Here is a 15,781-nt window from a genome sequence, read left to right on the forward strand (position 1 = left end):
TGCCTTTTAGGTCTGACCTGGGACCTAGACGGACAAGGTTATTCAAACGAGTTTTACTTGTTCGCGTTGGAAAGTATTTTGCCTCCTGATGAGGTTGCCAACCTCAAGGTCGAGCTCCGGAAGAAAGGGCAAATCTTCTATTCTGATTCTTAGTTTGGAATTGTTATTCCTTAAGACTTATGTAGATATGCCCTCTTTTGAATTCTACAGTTTCATTCATTAACCATCAACTATTATAAAGGCGTATATTTGGCGTAAAGGCACAATGTGATAAAAGTTTAATACGACAGCGCAGAGGGCTTTCATGTTGTATGTATTGATTCAGGATTGGTAGCTATTGACATACTAAAGGTTTGACTCTCCCCGCAGATATAAAGCGCAAAACAAGACACAACACCAAAGCCAAGGCAATATCTATCAGGCACCGGTAACATGAAACACTAGCATGACCTTTCGTTGTCTCTCATATTCAGTCACGCTAGTTCCAGTCACATCAAGAGGAATATTCGGGACAAATATGTCGACCTTATTAATGACCTTGACCCCCAATGCCCGCTTGTGGTTGATAAGAAAGTAAGCCGATCCTGACCCGTTAGGACTGCCGAGTATCGCGAAAAATTCGTCAGGGTGGTCACTGGCGGTAAGTGTTGTCCTATCGGCCCATTTTCCGATTCTTTTTCCTTGCCCATCGTTTTTGTCTTTGTTGATTATGGCTTGGAATATAGTCGACAGTGTGAAGTCGTTTGTGATCCAGGAGCGAATAATGTATCTCACGTTTGTATTATCACCGCCATGCGCTTCGCATGCCTTAGTCTGTAGCCACCCGCATTCACAGATTAGAAGTCGTTCATTTACTGAGAGGGATGTATGAAAGGAGGAAATTGATATGCTCAGAATTAAATGAAGCAAGGAAAAGAAAAGAAAAGGGAGGAGAGAAATAATTCGTTTGACTCACCCATTGCATCCACACTATATCGCTCCACTGCGGCTATACGTTAGCGGGTGTAACAAAAAGAGAGTTGATCATAAAGCACCCTCTTTGCAGGAGCTCCAATCCCTTCTCACCTTTCTAAAGTGGGTTGTCTTTCCCTGAATAAGATTCTTCTTTATGGCTTCATCAACTCCAAGATTCTTGTCGGCGATTATAACACCAGGATCCAAGATGAAAGAGTTTTGATAAGATGCACGAGTTGGCTAGATATAGAATCAATCGATTTAGCACTACCCAATGACTTTGTGTCTGGCCTCTGGCCTGAACGAGATGAGGAACTTACGACGCCCACGTCAGAATCTCCCCAGAGCATTAGATCGCCTATCATTCGATCCAACGACATACTCTCGCCTCTCCACCGACATTGGACTTCTGAACTTGGAACTACCGAATCAAACGCCTGCCATGGACGCCCAGTCGACTGAAGCTATCTCACAACGTACCAGCCACTCCGGTTACGGTATAAGCGGCGACGGGGTATGGGTCGTGAAGGATGGAATGAACATGCTTTGGCTACCTCCGGAGTATCGCCCGGAGCAATCGGCTGTCGTTCAGGTCGTGTACTGGTGATGAAGTTCTCTTAGAGCGGAGGCAGGCATAATCGCCTTTTTAATCACAAGCAGCCCTTTTCCAGTTGTCAGGAAGCCCGGCACGCAACTGTTTCCTACCTTAGCTAGCTAGCCCTGTATTCATCGAGCTTCAGATGTGCTATAGGAAAAAGCCAGCGTTATTTCTTTCTCTATAATTTTCTTTTCACTTTGATCTCGGAGGGTCGTAGGGACTCAGCAAAATTTATATTGCAACGGACAGTGGCGTTTTTGCCTTCTAGACCAATCGAGAACTGTCTGGCCCCAGGAGTCATGTGGTCTATGATTCCCTCACATAGAACAACATTGGCCATTCTGTGGGTGGAGTTTGTTTGGTTAATGCTTTATTTTGAGATAGAGGCTAGTGGCTGCAGATAAATCCATCTTGCTTGTTGGACGGCTCCTGGTTGGACTCCCAATTCGGCGGGAGCGGAGGCCGACTCGGCATCGAATATACCCACAATTCCCGATGGCCGATTGTGGCCTTCGGGTCCTTGCATGACATGCTTGGATTAACTTTTATCCACCTATGAAGGCGCGGTTTTTCTCCATATGTCGACTGTGATGCTGTCTTATTGCTGAGGATACCAATCAACTGTGCCCCTTCAACCTCGCTATTAAAGACTTCAGCAATGCCTAGGAGCCTCCGTTTTGAGAATCTTTTAGCATACGGGTACCTGCACCAGACCTTCCTGAGACGGAGTAGTTTACCGGGGTGTTTATTACACCCATCCATGATCGCCTGGGATGTTGCCGCTAGAGAGAAGAGGCTGTAAGAACCCCAGTGTGTACTAGTTTGCGATGCTTCTTGGGTTGGGTGTTTGCACTTCCTTGAGGCAGAACTAGCAGCAATGCCGCCTTAGCCCATCCAATCTCAGACTTAGCTCCTGACGCAGAGTAGGCAGCCGCTCAGGCCTGGGGATCCTTTAAAATACCATCATGCATCTCACCTAATAGTTTCTCGTCTGCTCCCCGATCGTTCGCGCATTTAGAAGAATAATTCTTACCTTTAAAGCACTCCTCAGCCTCTCTGTCATTGTGCCAATCGGGGTGGACCATCATGCTGCGTCTCCTGATTGCAGAAGCGATGTCTTACTTGTTGGCCGTCGTTGGGAGACCCAGAAGCTCGTAGTGGGACGCGCCTCCTTGTTTGGCTTTCAAGACTCTATTGACCTCTTCCCTGTTCTGTCGACCACGAGCATTAGTCGGATCCTCTTCTAATGTGCGTGCCACTTTGTTTTGGTCAATCGTACATTGTGTCAAAAATTGACTCGTTTCGCCAAGGCAATGAGTTTTGCCGTCTTCAATGACTTCGTTGGAGAGGTTATTTCCGTCTTTCTGGGCTTTCTTTTGATATGTGGTCATAATCGCACCAACGAACTCCTCGCCCTCTTCCTCGGAATCCTTGAGGTGTTTGCGAATTTGGTCACGTTCATCCTCAGAACGAAACGCTATTCTCCTTGTAAATCTGTCTACATGATATTGAGAGAGTTCAGCGAAGATTGGTGAAATAACTGCGTTCCAGCCCACTGTGGCTGGCTCTTTGCCTTTTCCCTTGCCTCCGTTACTGCGCACCAGCTTTGTGAAGTCATCATCTTCGACATAAACTTGCTTGGACTGACTAACGGGTGGTTCGGGGTTAGCTTCTTCGCCGTTTTTGACTCTGGCAAGATCCATTGTCGCTTGCGCCTGGCCCCTCTGGAGTGTGAAGGGTGGCCTTCTTACACCAGCAAGGGTCCCAAGACGGCCCACCTCCTCCTTCATTCGGATCAAAATGGACGTTAAAGGCAAGGGTTAAGGCATCCCGCGGTACTGTTAAAGATTGCACTTTGAATTGACTCACCGTGGGAGGCGGGCTCGGTCACCGTGTGGGCCTTTCGCAGTGCGCATCTCTTTGTTAACGCTGGCCACGCGGAGCTTAGTCCCACTCAGCTGGCATTGGTGGCAATAAGTGACCGCCCCCAAGGAAAGGGCAGGCTGCGATATGGGGCAATTACGTTGCGTGCTATAACAAAATCAGCTACTCCGAGGCAAGAATGGCCAGGCTACCCGGGACGACGGTCACATAGAAGCGCTTCGGAAGGACATAGCGGAGTTGTAGTGTCAAAATGAAGGTCAAATACAGCGTGAGCTGCGCAGATTCAGACAAGTCATATTTCCGTGCTTTGGGGATGTCCAGCGCACTATATTGCAGCGTTCTCACACATGCCCATGCCTAAGCCACGATCGAGTTAACCTCACGAAATCGGACGATGCACAATCCCTAACAGCGTGCAGAACCTCAGTGTAAACTGCAAAAACATCCTCCCAATCAACGTCCTCCTCATCCTGCTTCATACAAATTCAATGTTAACATTACACCCAAGGATCTCATAGTGAGCTCGGCGACCTTCTCGCCCGACGGGACGCTGCTCGCCTCGGCCTCTCGGGACCGGGCGGTAATGCTGTGGCGCGTCGAAAGCGGCGTTCTCAAATGTACCCGTGCTCAGGCTGCTGGAGGGTAACCCTGTCATATTGACGGATACCGCTTCGATGTGGAACAGCTCACGTGTTATAACGCAACGTCGCGATCTCGTTTCGACAAGCAGCTAAGAGCAAGCACTACGTTGGCGCGCGGCTATTGAAAGACTTTCACTAGCCAAACCAGACGGTCAAATCTAGTGCCGAGCATCGGCCGCGGTAACCGCTCTCCTGCAGCCAACCACCTTTGCAATGTACCCGCCGGCGCCTATTTGACAAAGAAGAACCATGCTCCCAAAAATAAACGAAGGCCGTGCTTTCCTCTAAGCTAGGCTCCCCAAATGCAGGTGCATTCTTCCTTTGAAACGACAAATTTATCATAGCCGCTGTCAGACACGTGTCTAGCCGCCTGAAGCACACTGAAACATCAAAGCTTAGCCAAGACTTTGTCCATAACGTTAGCAATAAAGTTTTTAAAGTAGCCGTCTATAATAAGAGCTCCGGGCTCCTTGTCTATCCATTTCGGCATCGTTATTAGCCCAATATAGATTAAATACTAATTTATTTTTTAAGTGTTGCTCACTCACCAAGGTTGATATCTTCTCTTGCTATCCCTTTCATCCACTTAGCGAACGCTTTGGCTGCCCATGCCGCTTAAAGAAGTGCCTGTCTATTGTGATGGTTTCCGATCTTCTTATTATAATAGTCTCCTATACCTAACACTCCTTTGATAATACTAAGAGATTTCACTTCTCTATTGTATTCATAAACTTGTAAAAATGCGCTGGCCTCCATGTCCAAAGCACCCACGTTTTCGAGAGTCGTTAGAGTTCTTAGTAGTTGACTTTGACTGAATGAGAGAGAGTACTCACAGTATTCTGTATCTGGTCAAGAGAAGCATCCATGCGGACGGCACAGCCCGATACGAAGTCTCCGTATTTATACAGAGGCTGGTCCGCCTAGGCGATGAATCTATCCATGGCAGCCCCCCGAACCTCTATAACCTTGATATCTGGCTTAAAAACTGATTTGCTATCTTACCAGGCCCACTGTCCTTCCTCATAGTTTAGCGCTCTCTCCCCAAAAACGATATCTCCGTTTCTAATGAAATGCTTAGTAAATTCCGAGGTAACTGCGCTTCTTACTATATATACTTAATATTTTTATTTAAGATAGCGATATAGGAGCCAATATAAAGTGTATACCGAGGTTTAAGAACTAAAAATAATATAGCCGCTTTAATCCTAAAGGCTTAGATCCCCTGCCGTAATAGACTAGTTATATAGTATAGCATAGAGGAGTCGCCGACCCTAAATCTTCTAATAGGATAACCTAGAAGGGAAGGATATTAATTTATTTAATATTAATTCATTTAATGCCAATAACAGTGTATTAGTAAGCCTTATTAGGAATAATAGCTTATAAGAGGTTACCCTAAAAGGTATAAGTAATATACTTTAAAAATATAGTTAAGATACCAACTAACCTTTATCTTTAAGCCACCAAAGTACATTAATATATACTTAAAGGGGTCTTATTTAGTGGACTTTCCAACGACACTAACAATAACTCTCAGACATCGGCTAGGAAAGGATAAATAAGTCAGGCTATTCTAGGAGGTTATCACGGGTAAGGCTAACCATTACATGGGGTTTGTGCAGGTGATCACGTGGGAACAGTTCCAAGAGCTATGAGGAGAAAGATATTTCAGATAGTGGCGAGAGGATATGTAGTTACACGGACATAATTACTGAATTTGTGGAGTAACGTGATTGAGCAGCTTAACATGGGCACTTGCAAGGAGAATCAATGGCGGGCGCTTGAACATTCTCCCTTTGACATTTTGTGAAATATGGCTGGGAAAATTTATGTCTTTTATTTTATCGATGATCAAGGGAAGCCGATTTCTTGACCTTATGTGCTCAAGAGGTTGGCATGTGTCAGTGTGACTATCTGCGTGCATGCGCTCATACTTCACTCAAGGATGTCCGAGAAGGTACTGCCTCACTAGACGCTGCCTGGATTGCTCCAATTGAGCTCGAAGCTCAGGCTGCCACATTCATACCAGACGAATAACACCACGGCCGGTTTTATGTCCGAATTGCGAAGTGCTGCCTTCCATTCTTCATCGACTCATTCAATTCAAAGCGAAGAAATTCAATGCGAAGAGAGTGGTTGTATCAGGTTCAGCTTCGTCATGGCGCTATCAAATTGACGCAGGTCTGGTAGTTAAGACAACCAGGTGCTGTCAACGGCTTCTTCCCTATGATATTCTCATAAGTCTCAAGCCGGCCAGATCGCCTTCGCGGGCACATCGATGTTATCCCAGCGCCGTGCATCCCGTTTGACGCTCGACCCGCGCAATTCAGCCCCTCAAGCATATGTGCTATTTGATACAAAAACTGAAAGAACAGCAGCGTACGCCGCCGAAGCTGCTAACAACTCGTAGCTAGATACTCTCAACAGGACTGCGACAACAACGGAGAAGAAAGTGATAAAGCCGCAAACCATCGCGGTCTTAGCCCCTTTGCTCGACCAAGCCGACAAGATGGTGAGCGGGACGATGACCTGTCGCACGCCACCGAGGTTAAGGCTGCCGGGTAGTTCATTTTGGCAGACGTGGAAGTGCTACATTGAGCTAATGCGCTCTTTGCGCTCAGCAGCCATTAACCGTCTTCCATCTACCATCCTTCGCCTTTTCACGAGTTTAAGGGCCTAACGCTGTCTGGTGGGGCTTCCACTTCGACAGCCGGCCTAGTCTCATCCTGGTGCGGATAATCAAGCCGGTAAAGATAATAGATCAAAAGTCGAACCGCAACGGGATCGTCTTCCGGAAGATATATAACGCCAGTACAACCCTCCTAATCTCTATAAGCTCTGTAGGTGGCAAGATGCTACCCTGGGGAAGCAAACCTTTAGAGGAGTATTACATGCTTTCTCAAAGAATGTAGAGCGAGGACAAACGATGGCCTTATGGACTTTAAATTCCTCCTGGCTACTTAAAATCGTTAAGTCGGAGTATGTACCTTTTTTTTTAGCAGTCTGATTTGGTGAGAACCTTTGTTACATTAGGAATGGAACTACTCAGACTTATTAAAGGAGCCCAACAGCTCCTTACGAGGGTCGTCGGCCATGCGAATTTCCACGAGAGAGGTCTAGAGAAGTTAATTGAAATGGTGTGCTATAGAGCCTAAAGATTACACACCCTAAGCATCAGTATTTACGATAGACAGTCACGAATACCAATTAAACCCAGAGGCTCGGTGGTAGATACATGGCAAAGGATTCTTAACCGCTTCACGTGTCATTAGCAATTGCATGGTAGCGCAGTCACAGTTACACGGCATACCTGCCGCACACCATGTCATCCCCTCGACTCATCCTCTAATCAGGGTGTCTGCGTTCCCATCTATAATCTTTTGATGCTGCGATCTTCGGGATAGCAGTGCCTCGAGAAATTCAGGGATTGCGGTAAAGTTAGGCATGTTTTATCCTGAGTAAAGCGGCAGAATGCGGGTATCCGTGCCATCTTAGGTCACTTATAAGACAGTACCTCAATGTCCAGGCCTTGACCAAGACAGCGGCCGTGTCTCAGCCACACACGGGCAGTACGCGTCATAGCACGAATCAGAATCCAACCTTTAGCCAGCTTTCAAGACTCGCTCTCATTAGATACCCTTTATTGAGATTATATTGGTAATACTACTATGCTCTTCTCTATAGATATAATCTATAGGACAATCGAATTAGATTTAATTAACCTATATTTACAACAGGAAAGGAAGGAAGGAGTGAGATGTACATCTCTACTAAAAAGATAACTATAGCGCTAATCAGTATTATTCGTTTCGTACGAATCTCGTTTTGCGCGAACACTCAAATGGTCTTGACCCTGGTCATGTCACGGCGCTCGCGACGACTCTGCTAAACGGTACTGGCAGACTAGAGCTGGGGTGTCTCTTTTCCTGCAAAAAGGCCCGGCGCCTAGCGGCTAGGTCTTTGACGCCTCTCCACGGGCACAGACCAGTGTGTATTGCTATCAAAGTATTATCTCTTATTTCTCATAACTTAAAAACTACCACTGTAAAATAACATAAGCAGAATAGCTTAGATAGCCAATACCTAACCCTTCAACCCTACTAACCCTACTAACCCAACGGTACACTTCTCTCTGTCTAATGGGAGCTTATGGCATGGAGGCCAGCAATACGTCCAAAGACGAGTGCCCGCATAACGGCCACTGCATTTGGAGCCTTCTCGTAGAAATGGCCAGTAATCTCACCTGCAGCATATAGATTAGGAATGATGCCTCTCTGGCCAAGAACGCGCGCTTCCACATCAGTCGCAATGCCGCCGAAAGTGTAGACAATGGCCGCGGCTAAGGGGAATGCGGTATACGGCGGAGCGTCGAGCGGCCTAGCCCAGTTCGATTTCGATGGTTGCAAGCCTGAGGTAGTGGCGAGATTATCAAGCCGGCCCGCCGTAAAGCCAGACATGTTTGCGTTACAGGCTGCATTGTAGTTTAAGATTGTGTTCAGAAGCGCTTGTTCCGGCATCCCCATCTGTGCCGCCAGACCAGAAATCGTGTCCGCTGTCACCGGCGGCATATCGGAGCGGATAGCTGCCTCATGGTCCTCCAATTGAAAAAATCTGGAATCACAAATTGCCCAGGCTAAGCGGCCCGGTGCGTCAAAATGTATGGTTCTGGAAAGATGCTCCCACGTGTCATGCACGAGTCCAGCACCTTCATCTACGAACCGCTTTCCGTCCTGATTCACCACAACCCCGTACGGGTAATTGAGGACCAGTGGCGCTGGCTGACTGCTCCGTGGGTCGATTACTTCGCTGTGCATTCCGTTCCAATCGCCAGAGGCCTTGGCTCCGTTGGCCAGCGCCATCTGGATGCCGTCGCCGGCGTTCCAGGCCGTCCCAGGTGATATCGGTCTCAACGTCTCCGCACCAGGACCAAGATGAGTACGCAGCATGTCTGGACTGCCTTGAAACCCACCACTGGCGAGCACAACAGACCGGGCAATGATTCGTCGCCCATCAGCTGCCTCAATCATGGCCTGTCCTCGGCCAAGATGAAGTCGCTGGGCACGGCAATTATACACCAGTTGGACACCCTTCGATTTGGCTGATTGCTTAAGGGCTTCGACAATGGCAGCACCTTTGCCAATAGGCTGGATCCTGTTAGGCCAAGATTTCAAGAAATAGTCCATGGCGTGAAACTGCACCCCCTGCTTTTCGAGCCATTGGAGGGCTTCAGGGGCCTGGCTAGCCAGCCTTTCGAAATACGCGCGGTCGCCACCACTTCCGCTTGCAGCCACCATGTCGTCCACGAAGCCTGGTAATACCTCATTGACAGATGGCATTCGCATGTTGGCAGGGCTCCAGCGTGAGTTTCCACCGCTCGCATGCTCTGGTGCATGCTCTAGCACGGCTATCTGCGCCGAGGGCGAGAATTCTGCAGCTGATACTGCAGCGGCGAGGCCGGCAATGCCATGACCAACTACGACAAGGTCATACATGCTGATATACTCGAGTCTGAAAATCTTAGAGGACTCGGCTTCAGGGTGTTGGTGGTCTATGTCTCTTGGAACACTTCTTGGTCGCGGTATTATTAGAAAATTGAGGCTCTTACATACAAGCTTCAGATGCTCGCGGACTCCTGCAGGGGTGAGTGCGCGTGACCACATTGCGATGACTCGATCTTCCTGAAGTAGAGTAGCCGCTGCAGCAAAAAGAGATGCGTCAGAAATTATTGTGGAGCGGACGGTCCTTTTGTAGCGGTGTGTTTTGATTATACCACAGATGGCGTAACGTGATTGATAAGCGAATATCCCAGACAAGCCAATGTCCCACGACTCTTCCATATTATCATTATTTGATCAATTAATCTACAACAACTAAGTATGGCAGTTCCAAATAATGAGGCTAGTATGAATCTAGCACTTCAAGCCCTTCCAAAAGACCCAGAGCTAAGCGTATGACGTACAGCACAGGTCTACCAGGTGTATAGAAAGAAGCTACGCCGCCATCAGCAGAGTATACAGCCTTGAAGCGACATCATATGGTAAGACATCATCAATGTGCGGGCCCCTCCTCTTTTGCTCACTGTGCGCCTGCAAGGAGGTAATAATAATAGCGATGTGTGGTCTAAGTTAGATGCCAAATGCGAATACGGGCCTAAGTACCCTAAACTCCAGAGAATATATGATAATACTAACTATTCATATAGGAATAATAAGAGATATATTATATAAATATCTGTTGAAACGTAGGTTGCATGTTCTTTGTATTGTTGTTCTACTTGGCCGGGCCTTCTGTGACCTTGGGGCCCTAGAGAATTTTCTTGCTTAAGTAATACGCATTGCGTTCAACCTGCCCTAGCATTACGATGAGCCAATCAACGTTGACCAGCCCAGACCGGCTGCGCAAGATCGACCAGCTTCGCGAGAGAAACATTTCAACTTACCTTACGCTACCTCAACTGGTTGCCGTCGGTGATCAAAGTTCTGGAAAGTCCTCCCTTCTAGAAAACCTGGAAGGTATCCCGTTCCCTCGATGACAGAAGCTTTGTACGCGTTACTCCACGCAAATAACCCACCGTCGCGATGCCGCAAGTCGTATTACCATCAGTATTATTCCTGGTCCAACTGCCTCGTTGGAGCATAAAGAAAAACTCCAAGATTTATCAAAGAGGTGGAGAATACTGATCAGCTCCACACCGAGTTTCCAGACATATTGAATAAGGTACGGCCACTCTGAAGCAAGTCAGGAACCGAATTATGACTTTTGAATAATAGGTGAATACACTCATGGATATCAAAACGCCCATAAACCCTGGTGGTACCAAGACGTTTACTGAAGACGTGTTGAAAATCGAGCGATGCGGACCAGAGGAAGATTACCTGACGGTCATCGACATACCCGGCATCTTTCGCATCACTACCCAGGGTATTACCACAGATCAAGACCGTCTGCTAGTCGAAAGAATGGTCAACAACTACATTCGCGACAGTCGCACGGTTATCTTGGCTGTTCTTCCATGTAACGTCGATATTGCCACTCAGGAAATTCTGGCATTTGCTGAAAAAGCCGACCCAAGCGGTAAGTGCACCTTCGGGATTCTGACTAAGCCGGATCTTCTCGAAGAACGCAGTGTGAAGTCTGTCGTCTGCGACTTGGTCATGGGCAAACGACGGCCTCTTACCCTGGGGTATTATGTCGTTAGAAGCCGTGGTGGCGACGAGGAAGATTCAAATGGGGATATTGACCTGCTACATGGTGTAGACATGTTCAGAGAGGAGCCCTGGACGTCTCTGTCGAGTAATAAAGCTGGAGTCAATCCTCTTCGAGCGTGTTTACTGGAGCTTCTTGGTCAGATCGTTGACAAAGCCTTCCCTAAACTTTGATCCGAGGCCCGTCACAGGCTCAACGAGAAGCAAGAAGAGCTGGCGAATCTTGGTCCGCCACGTCAGACAGAACGACAGCAGCAGCAGTTTCTGGTCAGCGTTTCGAGCAAGTTCCAAACTATTGTGAGAGCAGCATCGGATGCCGACTACTCGACACATGAATCATTCGCGGATGATGACTTACGTCTCATTACAAAGGTCGTCAACACTACGGAAGACTTTTCCCACGACTTTGAAGCTTGTGCACACACTTACTCTTTCGAAGGCGAACTGTCGAAGTCTTTGCAGCCGATGCCCTCCCCACCTTTGTTTTCCGGCGGTGAGGAAGATGCTCGAGAAGAAGAAGCAAGGGTTAGCAAGAAATCATACAACATATTTGATCTGGACTTGTACCCGGATCTAGAGGGCTTACTCAGCCAAGGCTACACTTCTCACCAGCCAGCTCAGGGTATCATGTCCTAGATTTCTCAAATGCACCTACGTTCCCGAGGGGTTGAGCTGGGTACCTTTGGGCCACGCATTCTATCAAGTGCCTTCCAAGAACATTCAACCTACTGGAAGAGCAGGACAAGGCAATACCTCAGCAAGTTATCTTTTACGTCCACAAGTTCATACTTAAAGCCCTCGAGAATGTCTGATCCGATATTCGGGTCCAAGACGAACTCATATCTGGTCTTATGGCCGAGTTACTCATCAAATATAACAGTAGCATGAACCAGGCTATCCACTTAGTAGATATAGAGAGACAGAAGAAGCCTTATACGCTCAACCACTATTTCAACAAAAACTTACAAATAGCACGCAACATGCGAACTTTCCAAGCTTTAAAAGAAAAGGCATGGAAAAAGATGTGAATAACATTTCTTCACTCATTCAAAACCGAAGTAACATGGAACATACCGCAGCAGAAATACATGATATTCTCCAAGCTTACTACAAAGTGGCCAGAAAGCGATTCGTTGACAACGTCTACCATCAGGCCGTGGACCTCTGCTTGCTTTCAGGCCCATCAAATCCTCTGGGACTTTTTTGTGAACAGTGGGTGCTTGATCTGAGTGACGAGAGGTTACGGTCGATTGCTGGCGAGACTCGTGTTATTCAGGAGAAACGTCAAAACCTGCAAACAGCGCTGCAAGACTTGGCACAAGCTCTGGAGATTCTAGGTTGATGAATGGGGGGGCGGAAGGTTAGCGGACCAAAGCTGCAACAGTTGCGCCACTCAATATCTCTAGACTTATACAAATTCTGTGGTAGCCGCTTACTTGATACGCACGGACAGAAAGTGTAGAATCTAAGGGTGGTTTTTCGGAAGAACATCGGTGAAAATCAAGGGTAGTCTAGGCTGGCACGGACGAAAAGTGAACAATGCGTGTTTTAGTTCGGCATTGGTACAGTAAGTACCGATTGGCTTTAAGCGGATTATGGAGATACTTTCAGTTATTCTGGATAGGATTGGTCACAACGACAAGCTAATGACAGGGCTGCAACGGTACGTACCGAGCGATCTTTGAGTCTAGAGTTAGAAAACCTCTGGGAAAGCAACATGCAGTATAACTAGCTGCGCAACTCTGATCTAAAATGCCAGAAACACATATGATCATGTTAATTATACTTCAGGCTCTTATTTTAATCTACTTACGTATGGTTTTAGATAATAGTGGATTTGTTGTGGAGTTTTCATTGTGGTCTTGACCTGCGACTGAAATTTCGCTAAGACACGAACGACGATCCCAACCCGGTCCCTACTTGGACTCTTGATAGCTTGTGTTCGGAGAAATCTGCGATCGTTATGGCCTCGTCTCGAATCACTGTTCGGATTTCACTCTTCTTAGTAAGGGCTGTGTACTGCGACTGGCCAAATGCTTGTCTGCAGTCCTCGTTTAGAAAAACGGCCTTCCTGTCTTCTATAGGATGATCCATATAGCTAGACAACGATGATAATCGAATTGATTACTATGGTACGTGGTTATAAAGTAGCACGCAAGTACGGTAGAAAAGGCCTTGTTGGTTTCAAGTGAGTGATGATGGCGGGACTCGACTGGGCTTGTTCACCGCGGGGGGCAATAATGATAAAGCAATACAGCAAAGGAATCTAGTGTGCTTGTACCCCGCGTATCAGGTCCTGATACACGATTTGATGGTCCATGCATGCTACTCATAGTCCGGGTTGCTAGATGTCCATGTCAGTGTCAACAGAGAAAAAATGTAGACTAAAAGATCTCATGCGTTATTAGCCTCTATCTTTAGAATCAAAGGGTAAACAAGGTTTAGGATAAGTTCTGCTTCTTTGACCACTAAGATGGTACCGCCAGAATCTAAAAGAGCCAATAGACTAAAGCTCGGACGGCAGAGCCTGCCGATGATGCGATTAAAATAAGATAATTAGGAGGTTCTCTAAGTAGCGTCGCTAATGATCCAGAATAAGCGATGTCTACAACGAGGCCTTCTACCTGCAAATTGTTATTGACTTGAATGCAGAAAGACTGACCGATGCCCGAAGCGGCATGTTAGCCTCATTTGATGAACGGAAGCATCTCGAGAGAAGATAACATACGAGCAGAGACGAGAAGTAAGGTATAGTGAGATATACTTCAAATTACGAGACAAAATGAACTCTATTGTGCTTACGGAAAATAGCCAATTCTGATCTGTATACTTGAAATTTCTTGCGTAAGTTAGGTATGCTTTCTACACTGACTCCATCTCTTGTTCCTTATAAAAGATTTTTTTTATTTTTTTTAGCCGCCGACACTCCGAAAGGAGCCGCACGCTTAGCAGTAGATTCAATGACTCAACAGTGTATAAACAGTAGTGGTGGCAGTAACGCCACTGGGCTCAACATCAGATCGAAACCTTATATTGAAATATAAACTCTGAACAGATGGCAATCACTCCTTCCTCATTTTACACAAAACAACAATAACAAGGAAGTCACTTGATAAAAGAATAAAATTACAGTGATATTATATTTGAATATAACAATTGCTTGCATGGCCCTGTCGACATGAAGGAAACGGGAAACGGCTGCATGTTTGCACCTCGAGTCTAGCTTGTGTTTATTTGCAGGGTTTAAAGTGGTCGGCCGCCTGCATGCGGTTAGGCCGACTTCGCGCATTTAACTATAACCACACAACGAGTCATCTTAACTGTGAGACATGCTGTACGTCTGGGCTGATAGTTAATCACTTACGTGGCCAAGTATTATTGGCCATATGTTACGAGGAGACAAAATGTGGCGGATGCCTGACGGCAGATGCATTGTCGTAGCTGTATGTTGGCTGCATCTCAATAACTAAAATGTCTATTCGTACAATCATGCTAGCCAGAGGACGGAATTTCTTAGTTCCGCCTTTTGACATTGTAGGTAGCAGATTGAGATGACTGTACGCGGGCCTTCGATGCGGCAATCATTTTCTCACGCTATCTCTGTCCTATTCTACTATCATACTGAGCCCATAAACTTGGAAGAATCAGAGCGTCCTGGGCATAGTAGAGCTTGATGGCATCGGGCAATGAATGTTCGTTGAAAACCTCATATGTACTACCTTTCTCTGGAGCAAAAAGCCGAAGTCTAGCCTCTTTGACGCGAACCCAGTCCGACCGTTCATGTACTGATAAAATAGCATTACGCTCGATGTATGTCGAAAGCCCGTTGGCATATCTTGTAGGAAAGGATCACGCTGCTAGTTCCATGAGTTGCAGATCATGGATTCTAGCCAACTTGATCCGGTAACTTCCATAAAGTGCACCTGAGTCGCTGCGGACATCGAAGAATACTTTGGTTACATCATCGCATTCCAAGATGTCCTAGAAAGTACGGCCATTACTCCCGGGAGTTGAAAAGTACTTGTCCCCTAGCGCATTAACGAGATGAGTACACTCGATTGGCACATAATAGACCTACATAATTGAGACGGTTCTATGGCGAGAAAGGTCCACTCCTTTGAGGTCGATAAGAATTGAAGGTTAGAATACTGAACGTTCATCAAAGAGGTCGACTACTTCTGCTACCTTTGGCGCGTCATTGACGAATATTATGATTGATTTGCTTTCTCGCTTAACAGTAGCCAGTTGCTCTGTGACTGTTTCTAGGTTTAACGCCATATCCTGAGAATGGTCTTAGTCGATGTTATAAATACACCGTTCGAGATGGCAGGTGTTGTGCTGGCTTTGAAGCCACGATTACCGGTGCTTGGGCAGGTATTGGTATGCGTCCAGTTATCTCACCCCAATCAGGCCAGATCCTGACATTAGTACCGCTTCAAAGAATAAGCACTAAGCAAGGGTCGATTCCAAATGATTGGTTATAATATCGAAAGAGGGGC

General features: G+C 46.6%; 5 protein-coding genes across 5 annotated transcripts; 2 read left to right on the forward strand and 3 right to left on the reverse strand.

The window, feature by feature from the left end:
• Positions 1 to 381: 381 nt before the first annotated feature.
• Positions 382 to 1,298, reverse strand: EDB82DRAFT_560450 (uncharacterized protein; the record flags this gene model as incomplete). The annotated part of the gene is made up of 4 exons (XM_065609734.1): positions 382 to 813; positions 956 to 988; positions 1,066 to 1,194; positions 1,275 to 1,298. Coding segments are annotated over 4 exons (582 nt in total), but the record flags the coding sequence as incomplete, so codon positions are not given.
• A 76-nt stretch (positions 1,299 to 1,374) lies between these two features.
• On the forward strand, positions 1,375 to 1,617 carry EDB82DRAFT_510907 (uncharacterized protein). The gene has a single exon (XM_025736633.2). It carries the CDS (start codon positions 1,397 to 1,399, stop codon positions 1,559 to 1,561), a length of 165 nt encoding a protein of 54 aa, XP_025591574.2. The 5' UTR covers positions 1,375 to 1,396; the 3' UTR covers positions 1,562 to 1,617.
• A 1,053-nt stretch (positions 1,618 to 2,670) lies between these two features.
• On the reverse strand, positions 2,671 to 3,342 carry EDB82DRAFT_479126 (uncharacterized protein; the record flags this gene model as incomplete). Its single annotated transcript, XM_025736634.2, has 1 exon — positions 2,671 to 3,342. The coding sequence occupies one exon, from the start codon at positions 3,340 to 3,342 to the stop codon at positions 2,671 to 2,673; it is 672 nt and encodes a 223-aa protein (XP_025591575.2).
• Positions 3,343 to 7,974: 4,632 nt separating this feature from the next.
• Positions 7,975 to 9,756, reverse strand: EDB82DRAFT_510908 (flavoprotein subunit of succinate dehydrogenase/fumarate reductase). Its single transcript, XM_025736637.2, has one exon. The coding sequence runs from the start codon at positions 9,735 to 9,737 to the stop codon at positions 8,214 to 8,216; it is 1,524 nt and encodes a 507-aa protein (XP_025591578.1). The 5' UTR covers positions 9,738 to 9,756; the 3' UTR covers positions 7,975 to 8,213.
• Positions 9,757 to 10,438: 682 nt separating this feature from the next.
• Positions 10,439 to 12,624, forward strand: EDB82DRAFT_568800 (dynamin family protein; the record flags this gene model as incomplete). Its single annotated transcript, XM_065609872.1, has 7 exons — positions 10,439 to 10,589; positions 10,742 to 10,794; positions 10,848 to 11,429; positions 11,463 to 11,904; positions 11,947 to 12,063; positions 12,114 to 12,306; positions 12,342 to 12,624. The coding sequence occupies 7 exons, from the start codon at positions 10,439 to 10,441 to the stop codon at positions 12,622 to 12,624; spliced, it is 1,821 nt and encodes a 606-aa protein (XP_065463046.1).
• Between the last annotated feature and the right edge of the window lie 3,157 nt (positions 12,625 to 15,781).

This window comes from Fusarium venenatum, assembly GCF_020744135.1.
Source record: "Fusarium venenatum strain MPI-CAGE-CH-0201 chromosome Unknown EDB82scaffold_4, whole genome shotgun sequence".
Classification (NCBI taxonomy): domain Eukaryota; kingdom Fungi; phylum Ascomycota; class Sordariomycetes; order Hypocreales; family Nectriaceae; genus Fusarium; species Fusarium venenatum.

Coding starts and splice junctions, on each gene's coding strand:
- EDB82DRAFT_510908 (XM_025736637.2), bottom strand. CDS start 9,737: ATGTGGTCACGCGCACTCACCCCTGCAGGAGTCCGCGAGCATCTGAAG.
- EDB82DRAFT_510907 (XM_025736633.2), top strand. CDS start 1,397: ATGGACGCCCAGTCGACTGAAGCTATCTCACAACGTACCAGCCACTCC.